This window comes from Zea mays, chromosome 4 (genome assembly GCF_902167145.1).
Source record: "Zea mays cultivar B73 chromosome 4, Zm-B73-REFERENCE-NAM-5.0, whole genome shotgun sequence".
NCBI classification, from domain to species: domain Eukaryota; kingdom Viridiplantae; phylum Streptophyta; class Magnoliopsida; order Poales; family Poaceae; genus Zea; species Zea mays.
Genome location: NC_050099.1, coordinates 31,406,650 through 31,418,792, shown reverse-complemented (window position 1 = coordinate 31,418,792; position 12,143 = coordinate 31,406,650). Strand labels below are relative to the sequence as shown.

The following is a 12,143-nucleotide window of genomic DNA, read 5'->3' as shown; positions in this document are numbered from 1 at the left end:
ACTGATATAAATCAAATTATACTGCAACGCAAATATCACAAAAATAAAGTCTAAGAAGTGGTGACTTCTTTGACACAATATTCTTGGCATATGTCTCATTTCAATTTTTGGTAGGATGGAGATGCTAGTAACACAAAATTGTGAAAACGTGGAACTAAGGGAACTAATTCAGCTTATGCCGAGCAATGCTAGTTCCTGCAATGTGATGGTCGGAACAATGCAAAATCAAGAAAATTCTGGGTTGTTCTGTCTTGGTCCAAAGAGCCAAGCACATGCATGGCATAGGTCAAAGTATATACGAGAGGATGCAAATAGTGTATATGTTAGGTGTCCAAATTACTGCAGACAATCTCTCCCTTCTGCCAACCAAATATACCCATGTGCACTAACATAACTTATGAGAAACCTCTGTTTGTTTCAGCTTTTTGCAGCTTCTGGCCACAAAAAGCTGTTGCGGACTGCCAAACGCTCAGCTTTTTAGTCAGTTTCTATAAAATTCGTTTGGGTAAAAAAATATTCAAAATCAACATAAACACATAATCGGTTAAGTCGTTGCAATGGTAGGAATCCGTCACTTTCTAAATCCTAAGCCCTATGGACACATTTATCTTCCTCCGCACGTAATCCTAACTAGGTGTGTGCCCGTGCGTTGCTACGGTATCTTAAAATTTGGTTCAAAATAGTGATGCAAAAATAACAGGTGCACGTGACAAGCAATAGTTAAATGCTCGAATTATGTTGATCCATGAATAACCTTAACATTAACATGTCACTAAACAAAAAAGAAACATAGACATATTCTAAAAACATTATCTGTATACCATTGCAGTTTATAAATCTAAATATTCTAAGTATGAATAAAAATCCTCTCAAATGTATACCTATCTATTATTTTTCTTTGATGAGGTTAAGATATCTCCGAATATTCTTAGGCATGAGAAATCGACATGAATTCCCTTCATCATAATTTACTACTAATGTGCATGTGCGTTGCTAGAGAGTCAATATATTATAATAAGATATATTGAGATACAAAAACATTAATTATCATTACATCTTCTTGTTAGCATCCTTAAAAGTTAAGAAGATTTATATAGATTAAAAGATGTATAGGTATGTGCCCGTGCTTTGTCATACAAATGTACCACATTCACGATGCATTATACACTGAGGTGCCAGCATAGGTAAACATTTTTATATGGGATAGTTGTTCAAACATATCCAAACTTTTATAATAATACTAACCATGAACATAAGTCGACATATTTTAATAAGTTTGTAAATCTGGCATATCCAATTTCATTTATCTTCTGTTTATACTATGTATCATGTAAGAAAGAGAAGAAAAATGTCTATGAGGAAGAAACTAAGGGAAGTACAGATCTCCATGTGTCGATGATGATTTGCCATGGTCATATCTACCTGATGATTTGATGTTGCCATGTGCCGATGATGTAGAGGAAGAGGCCTACAATATGCATACTTATTTGTCTAAGAATGTATGGCAAATAAATGGGTACATTTAAGACCGGATAACATCAATTATCATGAAATCCAAGAATGATGAAAAACACAATTTTCAGGTGCAACACAGTTAACATACTCTAATACCTTGATATTAGTATCTTCTTCCCACGACGATGCTGATCTGCGAGTAGCTTTACTCCTTTCTGCTTCGACCTATCAAATGGAGGACAATGGTAACAGAAGGGAAGCAACATAAGAACACCTGCAGTAAACTTATTAGGACAAACAGCAACAGGAGGAGAAATTAACAACCTGCACTTCACGAAATTGTTTCAATTATTTCTCCAGTTGGAACTCCAATCCGGCCTTTTCGCTGGCCATGGATTCTAATTGTGTTTGCTTGTGGTACTGGAAGAAGGATCCATACAGAATCAAATTAGCTCTCAATGTTAGAGTGTGAAGGACACAAAAGAAACGGACAGGTTGACTGCATACCAGCAAGTCAGTTAGCTCCCGGTATCTCTTCTCAAGCTCAACATGCTCCTGATAAAAAAACAAGAAACATTCACAAAAAATAAGTGCTCCTTAGGAATTTTAATAACCTAAATCTATATGACTTGGTTACAGGCCAATCTCATTCGCTGGATTGGTTTGGCTGGTAACCAGGAAACTCTTGGTTAGGAAGCCATTGATGCCTACATCCGTCTGTTCAATAGGCTCATGTCACAAGTTCACATTGCAGCCATGGCAGTACTTTTCTGCTGGACAACTCCTAAAGATAGAGAAGCACCTCGAATGAGATTGGCCCATGAGCCCTGCGGACCCATGAAGCGCCCTGCGGGGAGCACGAGGATCTGCGCCAGTGAAAGCATTTGGAGAAAAAATGATTTTAATCCATCCTGGAGCAGATTCATGACTGAATGCTGATCTTTTTGACCTTCAGAGCTTATAATTTATTTTTTGCTATATCTTCCTTTCTATTTATTAACCAAAAAAATTAAAAGCCGACAAATAAAGATATTTCTACAACTGTATCAAAAAGAAAGATGCTCACTTCAGTCACGAAGTCACAAGGAACTGTCTCAGATCGAATTAGTGTATCTAGAGATACTACTAATGCATATAGACAAAAAGTAATGGTGAGGCTGGGAGCAGGAGCTTGAAGAGAACAATTATACCAGTGTATGCATTGTGAATCATAATTTGGAAGAGAACAATTATAGCAGTGTTATTTTATTTTCTATCCCAAAAAATAGATATCAGCACAAAACATTCTTCAAAGCCATAAAACCTCAGGTTTTGAAAAACAACTCTGCTACTAATATGGTGCTGCTGAGCCATATCCATTTGGAGAACAATTATACCAGTGTTGTCGTCGCAGAGAAGAATTATACCAGTGTTGACGTGTATAAAACCTCAGATTTTTGCTATGCGGTGAATAAGCTCTGGATTACTTTCTAGATAGATACAAATTCAGAAATGACGTTATTGAGGCCATGATCAAGTAATAACGTCATTGAATATATGCAATGGTATACTGAAGTATTATATATTTCTAAACTGCAATGGTATACAGATAACGCACAGACACCATATCTACTACTCTATAAGGATGCAACGAGAGCGTCCACCACGGCTTCACCACGCCTCCGCCCGACATCGCAGCAATCTCCCCACCCCGGCTCTCCTCTCCCTGCGCCGAGGCCGCAATCCCCGCCGCCCCGGCTCTCCTCGCAGAAAATTGTTTTTTACACAAATTTATATTTAATAGATGTCATCTAAGTAGAAAGCAAAATATATTTGCTATTATAGAGCCTCATGTCCCAAGGTGGAGATAAAAAGGGATAACAAAATCATATCAGCAACCCATTTATATTTATACCGCCAAACTAAAATTAAACCCCTTTGGGTTCCCCTAAAAAGAAATAAACAAGAAAAATAAGGTAGTTAGCCATACAGCTCCACATGACAGTTATCTAGACTGGAGATCGTGGCCAAGGGCACCGTGCCTCATGGAAAGATGATTAGCAACTTCATACTGGGCATAGATGGGTGAGGAGGTTATGTATTACATTTCTCACCTTAACATCCGATCTCTGATTTTGGCATCGATGATGTTCACTGTTTTTACAATCTGCAAAGATGGATTCACAAAACAGTTAGCAATAGCAGTTTAAAACCTCCTGTAAGATATAGGAATTGTTGATGCAACGCTACTTCAGTATGGTCTTTAGAAAGTTGTATACTTGCACTTGAACATTGAGTGTTGGTGTGACAAATGTATGTATCAGATTTCATGGTGTACATATAAAAGACCAAATTTCCAGCAAAATTTGATATGCCGCTAGAAAGAATGAGTGATAGAATAGAATATGGATACTCTATTCTTGTTCTAAGAACACATCGAAGAACACGAGGTAGGAACCAGGCTGGACTAAATCGAACCAAAAGATTTTATACCATATTGTTTTGAAATCAAAACAATATATCAAGTTTTGTGAATGGCTATATAGTATAGAGATGTGTTATTAAAATTAAATAGAGCATCAATCATGTTACATTTATTTTCTTTCTTCTCTACCAATAATCAAGTATGTACCAACATCAATTTAAGCCTCACTTTAAATACATCAGCAACTATACTGGCTACAAAAGAACAGAGCTGCTTTGTTTGGACAGCTAAAGGTAGCAGAAATGGATTGCAAGGCAATAATTTTAAGTAATTCGATGTATACATGTGAAGATGCATATTTCCAATGTGTTGAGCTGAAAAGATCTCCAAGGCCATAAAAGAAATAAGTAAAGGAAGCAACATATCAAAATGGAAGGTAAAAATGCAGTCAACCTATTATGTGCAACCCAAAAATGCCACCATGTGTATCCATATGCAGATAAGCACTACTTTGCATCATACCAATTACAATCTGAGTTACCTTTGAGATCAACACAAAGCCCCTGCGAGCCATACTCAACGGATATTGCTTGTACAAGAACACCGTTCCGCTTAAAAGCTAGAGGCCAAGGGTAGCTGATTTTGGGGAATGTAGCAGTGGTACTGAGCATGCTATCAGTCCTAGAAACGCTATTCGTGTGGCAAAAAATCCTTGCGAGGCTGAAATGCAAGGGCATGCAGCCACCATCTGCACCAACTTCAATCAATAAGCTTGACGTCTATGTGATCTCCAACATTAAAATCTTGCAGCAAATGCGGTGGTTTGGGTTACTTAAACAAGATGGGAGGGAGGTAAGCAAATGAAACAAATTCATGACATTTTGTCACATCGTCAGCCTTGGCCAATGCCAAGAACCCTAACCAGTCTTAGGCGCTAGAGGTGAGGCCGCAGGTGAAGACACGGTGTAACCCAAACCTTACAGAACCTGTTTTTCCTCTCTTTTGCCCTCATTCGTTCGCTATCTGGAACATTGCGACGTGGGCTACTCATCCCCAAATTCTTCCAAGGCAGGCATTGTTGCAGCATTGTAGAGGTGAGGGGATGGGGATTCCTAGAGAAGGGACACTGGAGGGGTGGGGATGACGCGGGCGTACCTTCCTGCAGAGCGATAGGCGATGCAAGAAAGTGTAGAGGTGGACGCAGCCGGTGCAGAGCTGGAGCGCCTCCTCCGGCATCAGTTGCGTCACGACTACGTCCACGGTCGTGGGATCCTCGGCACCGGTACTGGCCCGTGCATCCACCATGTCGCGCGAGGGGGAATCCCTGCCGGAGCACAAATAGAGAAAGATGGCGGCGGCCCCGTCCCCGCCTGCAGCGACCTCTTGGCTGCCGTATCTGCATTCGTCGACGCGTTCGTGGACTTTGCCGTGTCCGACATCTTCTTCCCGACCTTCCCGTCCTCCTCCTTGCTCCCTCCTCGCCCGAAGACTCCGACCACCTTCCTCCCTTCCCCATCCTGGCTCGTCGCCATCGGAGACCTCCACGGGGACCTGCCCAAGTCCCTCTCCGCGCTCCGACTCGCCGGCCTCGTGCCCTCGACTCCCCCTCCGCCTCCTCCTCATGGGCCGCGGGGCCCACCCTCGCCGTCTAGCTCGGCGACATCCTCGACCGCGACGCCGACGAGCTCCGCCTCTTATACCTACTCCGCCGCCTCTCCCTCTCTGCCGAGACACACGGAGGCGCGTTCCTCCCCATCCTCGGCAACCACGAGGTCATGAACATCTCCGGCGACTTCCGCTTCGTCATGCTGCAGGGTTTCCACGACAGGGCGGTGAATCGCGGGGGTGGGGGTGGGGGCTGGCATGCGCGGGATTCGCGATATGGGACGCGGGATTGGCGGCGTGGGCAGTCGAGGGGAGCGAGCGACGGTACGAGGGCATGGGCAACGCGAGGGGAGCATCGGGCGGGTCCAGTATGGCAGTGATAGCTCGGACAGGGAGGCGAGGCGGGGGCATGGCCACGCCAAGCGCCCACACTATGTTCTTAATTAGTAGTAGGGATGACACCCACAGCCAGATTCTCCTTACCACCAGATTCTCAGAAAAACTGGTCAGAAAAAAAACGAACCAAACATGCAAGCTCACTATTCCAATTACCAAATAGCATCTCCCCTCTACTAGTACATCTACGAGATGTTTTAGTTAAACAAAGATTCAAACAAGTGATGAGCCACTTCTTGTCACAGATTGTGTGTAGTCAACCAACCCTTTGATGTCACAGTTTTTGTGCATCCATGCTTTTGTATTAAAACAACAGTTATGGTTACCATGCACGATATGTTCTGCATAATGACAACTAATTTAGTGCTCATTATATTTATAAAGTTACGAATTTCAACAGCTACGGACACTTCAATAGAAGTGCCACTGTGAGATCACCTTAATGCATTGTTGATGTAAGGAGAGGAATGTTAATTCACTCTTGCTAAATCTGAACTACACAAAACCACTACATTGAGGATTGTCATGGTAAATCAATTTAAATACATTAACCAAACAGTCAATAACATATATAAATAATCGCACGTTCCTCTAGTGCTCATGTAAGACATAATGTTTTCTCCTTTTGAGCTTGCCTTTTTTCATCAAGTTTACAACTCTTTTCCACCTATGACAGTATCTTAGAAGCCCATCATTACCATCCAGTATCCCTCCTTCCCTTATGCTAAATTTTTCTCATCCATATTAAGCTAAATTTTTCTCATCCATATTAAGCTAAATTCTTCTATGATGAGAAAAATGTATTCAATAAATTCTTCTATATTAGCTAAATTTATCTTGAAGATTTGAGAGCAAGAGAATAGCCTACTTCACTCTCCGTTTTCTCATCCATATTAAGCTAAAATTTTCTTCTATAAGAGCAAGAGCCACTAAATGTTATATTTTTCTAATATTAGAAGAAAAATGTATTCAATAGATTTTGTAAATGACTTTTCAAATTTAGTGGCTCTCTATCCCTCCACCTTCGCTCTATATTTTTGAATAGCCTACTTCACTCTCTGTTCAGTCTGTAGATTTACTGAATCTATTGGATTAAACTACTTTTTTATAAAATCTATTTTAGAGAATAGCTAAATCAGTAAATTTACTTAATCTTTTTAGCTAATATTTTGGAGTTGCTCTTACAGAGTAGTAGAGATTTAACATTAAGGTATGTAGTAATTTGATACTTCTAGAACTAAATTTCATGAAAGTGGCAAAGGATAAAAAAACAGAGCACTCAAACTTTTATAATAACGCACGAAAAAATCTCAAAAAACACCCTATCTAGTTTTACAATATCACAACTCTACCGTTTGCATCTTTTTCTTGTTGGAAAAGACCTTATCCACGCTACCGATCAACTTCAAAAGATTTCTTCTGCAGTTTCTCAAGTCGAGAAGCTAGTGGGGGACGACGCCACCGAGAGGGAACGCGACACGAGATCGCCATCGCCATGGGGGGAGGAGTCATGCGCACCGCCGCGAAGGTCAGCATCGCCGGGGGCGCGGCGGCGGCGAAAAGCGGCCGGTTCCGCAACGCCGCTCCGGTCTTCGCCACGGCCCCCGCCGCCGCGGGTTCCGAAGCGGCGCCGCTTGTCTCCGTCTCGAGTGGCGAGGTGCCCCCCGCCGCGGCGCAGTGGGCGGCGTCCTGGGAGCTGGACGACTGGGAGTTTGCGGACTGGAGGGACGACGCCGCGGCGGCGGCGGCGGTAGTGGAGAGGGAGGCAACGGCGGCCGCCGCCAAGCCCAGGCTGGTCTTCGCGCCGCCGTCGAGGGAGGAGGCCGAGGAGGCCACGACCGAGCTCAGGGACGCCGTAGAGAGGTGAATGTTCTTGTCTTTCCCACGAGATCCCCTTTCTCACTTACCCTCTGGAATTTGTCGAATTGGATGTAAAGGAAAGATTTTTGTTTTAGGTGACAATTGATTGGGATTTTGATTTTCGTTAGCTAGACTGCTGGTGCTTCTCTTTACGATCTATTTATCCCGACATGTTTGGCTGAATTGATTCTTTTTATGGGATTTTGGAAGCATCTGATTAGCCTTTTATAGGATTATATTAGGTGCTGGGATTCGATTTCCCAATTGATGATAAGAACCCTAGGCCCCACAGCGCAATAGATTTATTGCAAAGGAGAATCTGATGTTTGTTATTCAGTTCACTCAAATTGTCTAGTTGATGCAGTCTAGTGCATGCTAAGAAAGCTTCCTACCCACTTAGTTCCCAGATACATGTTTGGTCCATGTGTGTCTATATAGCATACTAAAGTATGAAAGCGTGATGCTTTGAGGCACCTGCACTTCTCCATACATGTGTATTGATGCCCTCAACAACGCTCTGATTGTCTGATTGCTTTACAATTTGTTGCATCTGCACAGGATATACTTATCTTCGCATTTAGTTCATGCATATTGACCCTATCCTCACAAGATAATTTGTTACAGGGCTTATTTCAACGAGTCGCCAGTTGAGGTTGTTAAGGAACAAGATAAAGAGTTTAATAAACTGGCAACTGATGCCATGATTCCTTCTATGCCTGGACATGTGGTTCAAGCTTTTACGTTGCTGAAATCAAGCACGGAGGCTCAGGTTTGTGCAATGGCCTATGTAAACATATCATTTGAGGGAAATTAATTATTTGTCACCCTAGTCACTGGCGGAGCCACCCCCAGGCAACGTAGGGCGGCTGCCGAGGCTTGTTGGCAAAGCGCAAAGAAAGTATTTCTTTGTATTGTAGAGGAATATTATATCTTTTTAGATAAATATTTGTGCACAATGAGAATCACTTGGGCTCCTAAAAGTTTCTGGCTCCGACATTAACCCTAATAGATGCCCACTTTAGGGGGGAGAATCATTCATCAGATACATCGACCTTTGTACAATGCTACCTAGTTTATTGAATTTTGTTAGGGTGATAATGTTTTGCCTTGCCAATAATTATAATCCCAGAAGAAACTCTTTGATTATGTTTGGTTGATGCTCCTGTTTGATTTGCATTAATGAGTTCCGTGAGCAGTCTTTCCTTTTCAGTTTTCAGTCACGCGGTTCTACATATGTACTCCCTTTATTCAAAATTATAAGACTGTCTGACTTTTCTAGATACATAGCTTTTGCTATGTATTTGTATCACATAGTTTATCTTAGTTGATGATCATATAGCGATACATCAATGGATCACTTAGATTAATTTGTTCTGATATCATCTGCTATGTTTCTCACTGGAACTGTTTGTTTTGGCTCTTGATCTCTAGAGTGTTGTCGCCTCCCTTGCATCAGATAGAAATGTCTGGGATGCAGTATTGAAGAACGAGAAGGTTATGGAGTTTTATAAGACTCACCAGACAAGTACCTCATGAGACTTTAGACAGTTAAACTTATCGTATTCATCGTCTCTACCAACTTGTTTGACCATTGTTGATGTCCTCTGCTATGACACAGCTCTAGTTCAGACATCCCCTAACGAAGCCGTCACAGTAGAGTTGCCGGGGAAGCTGGAAGATGCTGCCTCTGAAAACACATCCAGCGGCGAACTCCCCGCTGGCTCAGGCCTGAGTTTCTCCGATTTCGTGGACAATGCGAAGAAGACAGTGATGGACGTGGTCCATAACATAACCGACTTCTTCAAGGACTTGTTCGACGACTCAGCCAAGACCCAGACTGGGGCAGGCCCTTCAGCAGCTGAGAAGGGCCCTTCTACGGCAGATATGGCTGTCGGCGGATCCTTCATGGCTCTGGCCATAGCGGTCATCCTAGTTGTTATGTTCAAGAGGGCATGATATAGCCATGAGTATCTTCTGGGATCCACGGTGCTTTAAATCTGTCGAAAATTACTCGTCTATCGTTTGGTCAAGAACTCCTGACTGTAATGTAATGTACAGCTTGTGTCCTTGTCCTTGGAAACAGCACACTAAAAGGCTATCTATGATATACAACGGTGTGTATCTTGGTTTCTCAACCTCTGATGTGCAGACATGACAAGAGCGTGCAACGCGTTTTGATGACGTCTCCTAGTATTCCTGGGTCATGAAACGTCAATAAATGTTCTTGCATGTGCAAAAAAAGCAAACCATCCAGCTAGCAAGGGGATTCCTTCTCGTGGATCATTCCGTGATTCTTTGTCACTAAATCAGTCCTTAGGAAATGTTTGAAAGAAAGTTTTTTCACAGTTTTAAAAAATAACATAGTATTCTCAAATGCTACAATATTATATACAGAAATTATTTGACAATCTAGCTAAAATATCTGTTTTCAAAAGTTAAGTATTGCAGATATTATAGTTATTTTAAAGTATTCTAAACTTAGGTCTAAACCTTACTTTTTTTTAAACTGTAGTATTTTAAATTATGTTATTATTATGACTAACGTATATTGTAGTATTTGAAAAACTTCATTGCAGGGAAACTGAACTTCTTCGTTGTTGATCTGTATCACCATTGACCATTGTAGCGGGTCATGCTATCTTTTATCTGAAATTATAAGGCCATTATAAGCCCATGCTCCAAATTGCTACGTATACATCAAAATATATTGCACATAAGATGGGATTACAACATAAAGTGTTGCGTCTGTTACTTTGTAATTTGAGACCTATAAGGGACATGAAACGTAAACACACAAGAGCACCAAGAAAAAAGAATCAATGTTCAGAGGACCATCAGAATATTGAGATTCCATCAGGTATCAAGGATAGCAACTAAAAAGTGGGTTAGATGAATATCATATAATAATGCACACCTCCTAGTTTAGTTGTATCTCTACTACTCTATAATCTCTATTACTCTATAAGACACTAACGTGGGTGCCCACAACTATACGCCATGTCGCCATGCCTCCGCCCCCGCACATCGCACTGCCCCGTCCTCCCACCGGTCGTTCACGATGCGGAAATCTCGCCCGCCCGCGAGATCTCCACGTCCCAGCGCCCTCCCATGCCCATCCTACCCTCGCTCGCATATGGGCCCACCTCGCCGTGATCTCCCCTCCCCTCCGTGTCGCGCTCGTGATAGTGGAGGCGTCCTCTTGTAGCGGCAGCAACGGCGGGGTGGCCAGGACAAACAGCCTGACGCACGACAACCTCGGTTTTGGATTCCGTCCTCCCCGGCCTTGACCCCCAGCTGCGCGATGCCCTCCCCCAACCTCTGCCCCTGCCATCAGCACTGGAGCAGTGGAGCTACAGCAGTCCGAGTGGGTGGAACTGTGGCGGGAGGCGTGCAAGTTGGAGGGCGACCTCGACGTGCAGCTCTCCTCCTACGTGCGTCTCGCCGCGCTCTCCTCCTCCGCCGCCGCCTCGTGCGCCACCTCCTCCACCGTCGTCCGCTCCTCCTATAAGTCTGTGGAGTTTGAGATCCAGTCGCTGCTCGACAAGCTACAACACGTCAATGACGCCATGAGATGTTGCGTCGCCTGCAGCCCCACCACCACCTCCGTCTCCCAGAAGCTCGCACAGCACCACAACATCCTGCATGAGTTCACACAGGTCCGCTCCTCTCACTCTCGTTTCATTGAAACACCGGTTAGTAATCGCCTCAAGTGGTGGCTAGCCCATTCTTTAATGGAAGCAGGAGTTCAGGAGGACGAGGGGAACCTAAGCTCCATGAGGGAGCACACTGATCTACTCAGCTCCGCCCGAGACGACAGTCCAGGGTTCGTTTCTTTCGTGATAACATTAGCCTTCCCATCTCTTCAGATAACATTAGCCTTCCCACTTCAGAAATCTGAACTACAATTATTTAACACTTTGGTATTGATCAAGAGTATAATGTTTTAGCTACTAAAAAGTACAATGGTTTGTAACCAAAGAACTGAGATTATTTAATAACTAAGTTCATCGTTGAAATGGCTTAGACAGAACTGTGATTCAGTTTTGAACTGCACCTGAGTTTCATATGCTTTCGCTAAAGCACTACCGGAATCAGCTGCTAAAACACTCGGCAAAGCATGAAAAACACTCGGCAAAGCCTTTGCCGAGTGTGACACTCGTCAAAGAAAGCTCGGCGAACTATACATCGGCAACAGCTTCTTTGCCGAGTACTTTTTATCGGGCACTCGGCAAAGGCTTTGTCGAGCGTTAGCCAGTACTAGACAAAGAAAAGTCATCGTCAAGACACTAGGTAAAGGCGACAGAGTTTCAGAGTCTGTGCCGAGTGTTACGGAGTGACACTCGACAAAGGCTCACTCTTTGCCGAGTGTCCACTGTGGTGACACTCGGTAAAGAAGCCCCATGTGGGCCCATTTACCAGGGCC

General features: G+C 43.2%; 1 protein-coding gene, 1 long non-coding RNA gene and 1 pseudogene across 2 annotated transcripts; 2 read left to right on the top strand and 1 right to left on the bottom strand.

Annotated features, from left to right (window-relative positions):
• Window positions 1–1,485: 1,485 nt before the first annotated feature.
• LOC103653036 (uncharacterized) lies at window positions 1,486–3,729 on the bottom strand. The gene is made up of 3 exons (XR_565198.4): window positions 1,963–3,729; window positions 1,780–1,875; window positions 1,486–1,680 (listed from the first exon to the last, which is right to left on the bottom strand). It is a non-coding gene; the product is annotated as an uncharacterized lncRNA (long non-coding RNA).
• Window positions 3,730–7,132: 3,403 nt separating this feature from the next.
• LOC103653035 (uncharacterized) lies at window positions 7,133–9,855 on the top strand. Its single transcript, XM_008680016.4, has 4 exons — window positions 7,133–7,723; window positions 8,345–8,489; window positions 9,152–9,245; window positions 9,339–9,855. Exons 1-4 carry the CDS (start codon window positions 7,356–7,358, stop codon window positions 9,674–9,676), a joined length of 945 nt encoding a protein of 314 aa, XP_008678238.2. The 5' UTR covers window positions 7,133–7,355; the 3' UTR covers window positions 9,677–9,855.
• An 870-nt stretch (window positions 9,856–10,725) lies between these two features.
• LOC103655199 (Golgi SNAP receptor complex member 1-2-like) lies at window positions 10,726–11,778 on the top strand (annotated as a pseudogene).
• Window positions 11,779–12,143: the final 365 nt, after the last annotated feature.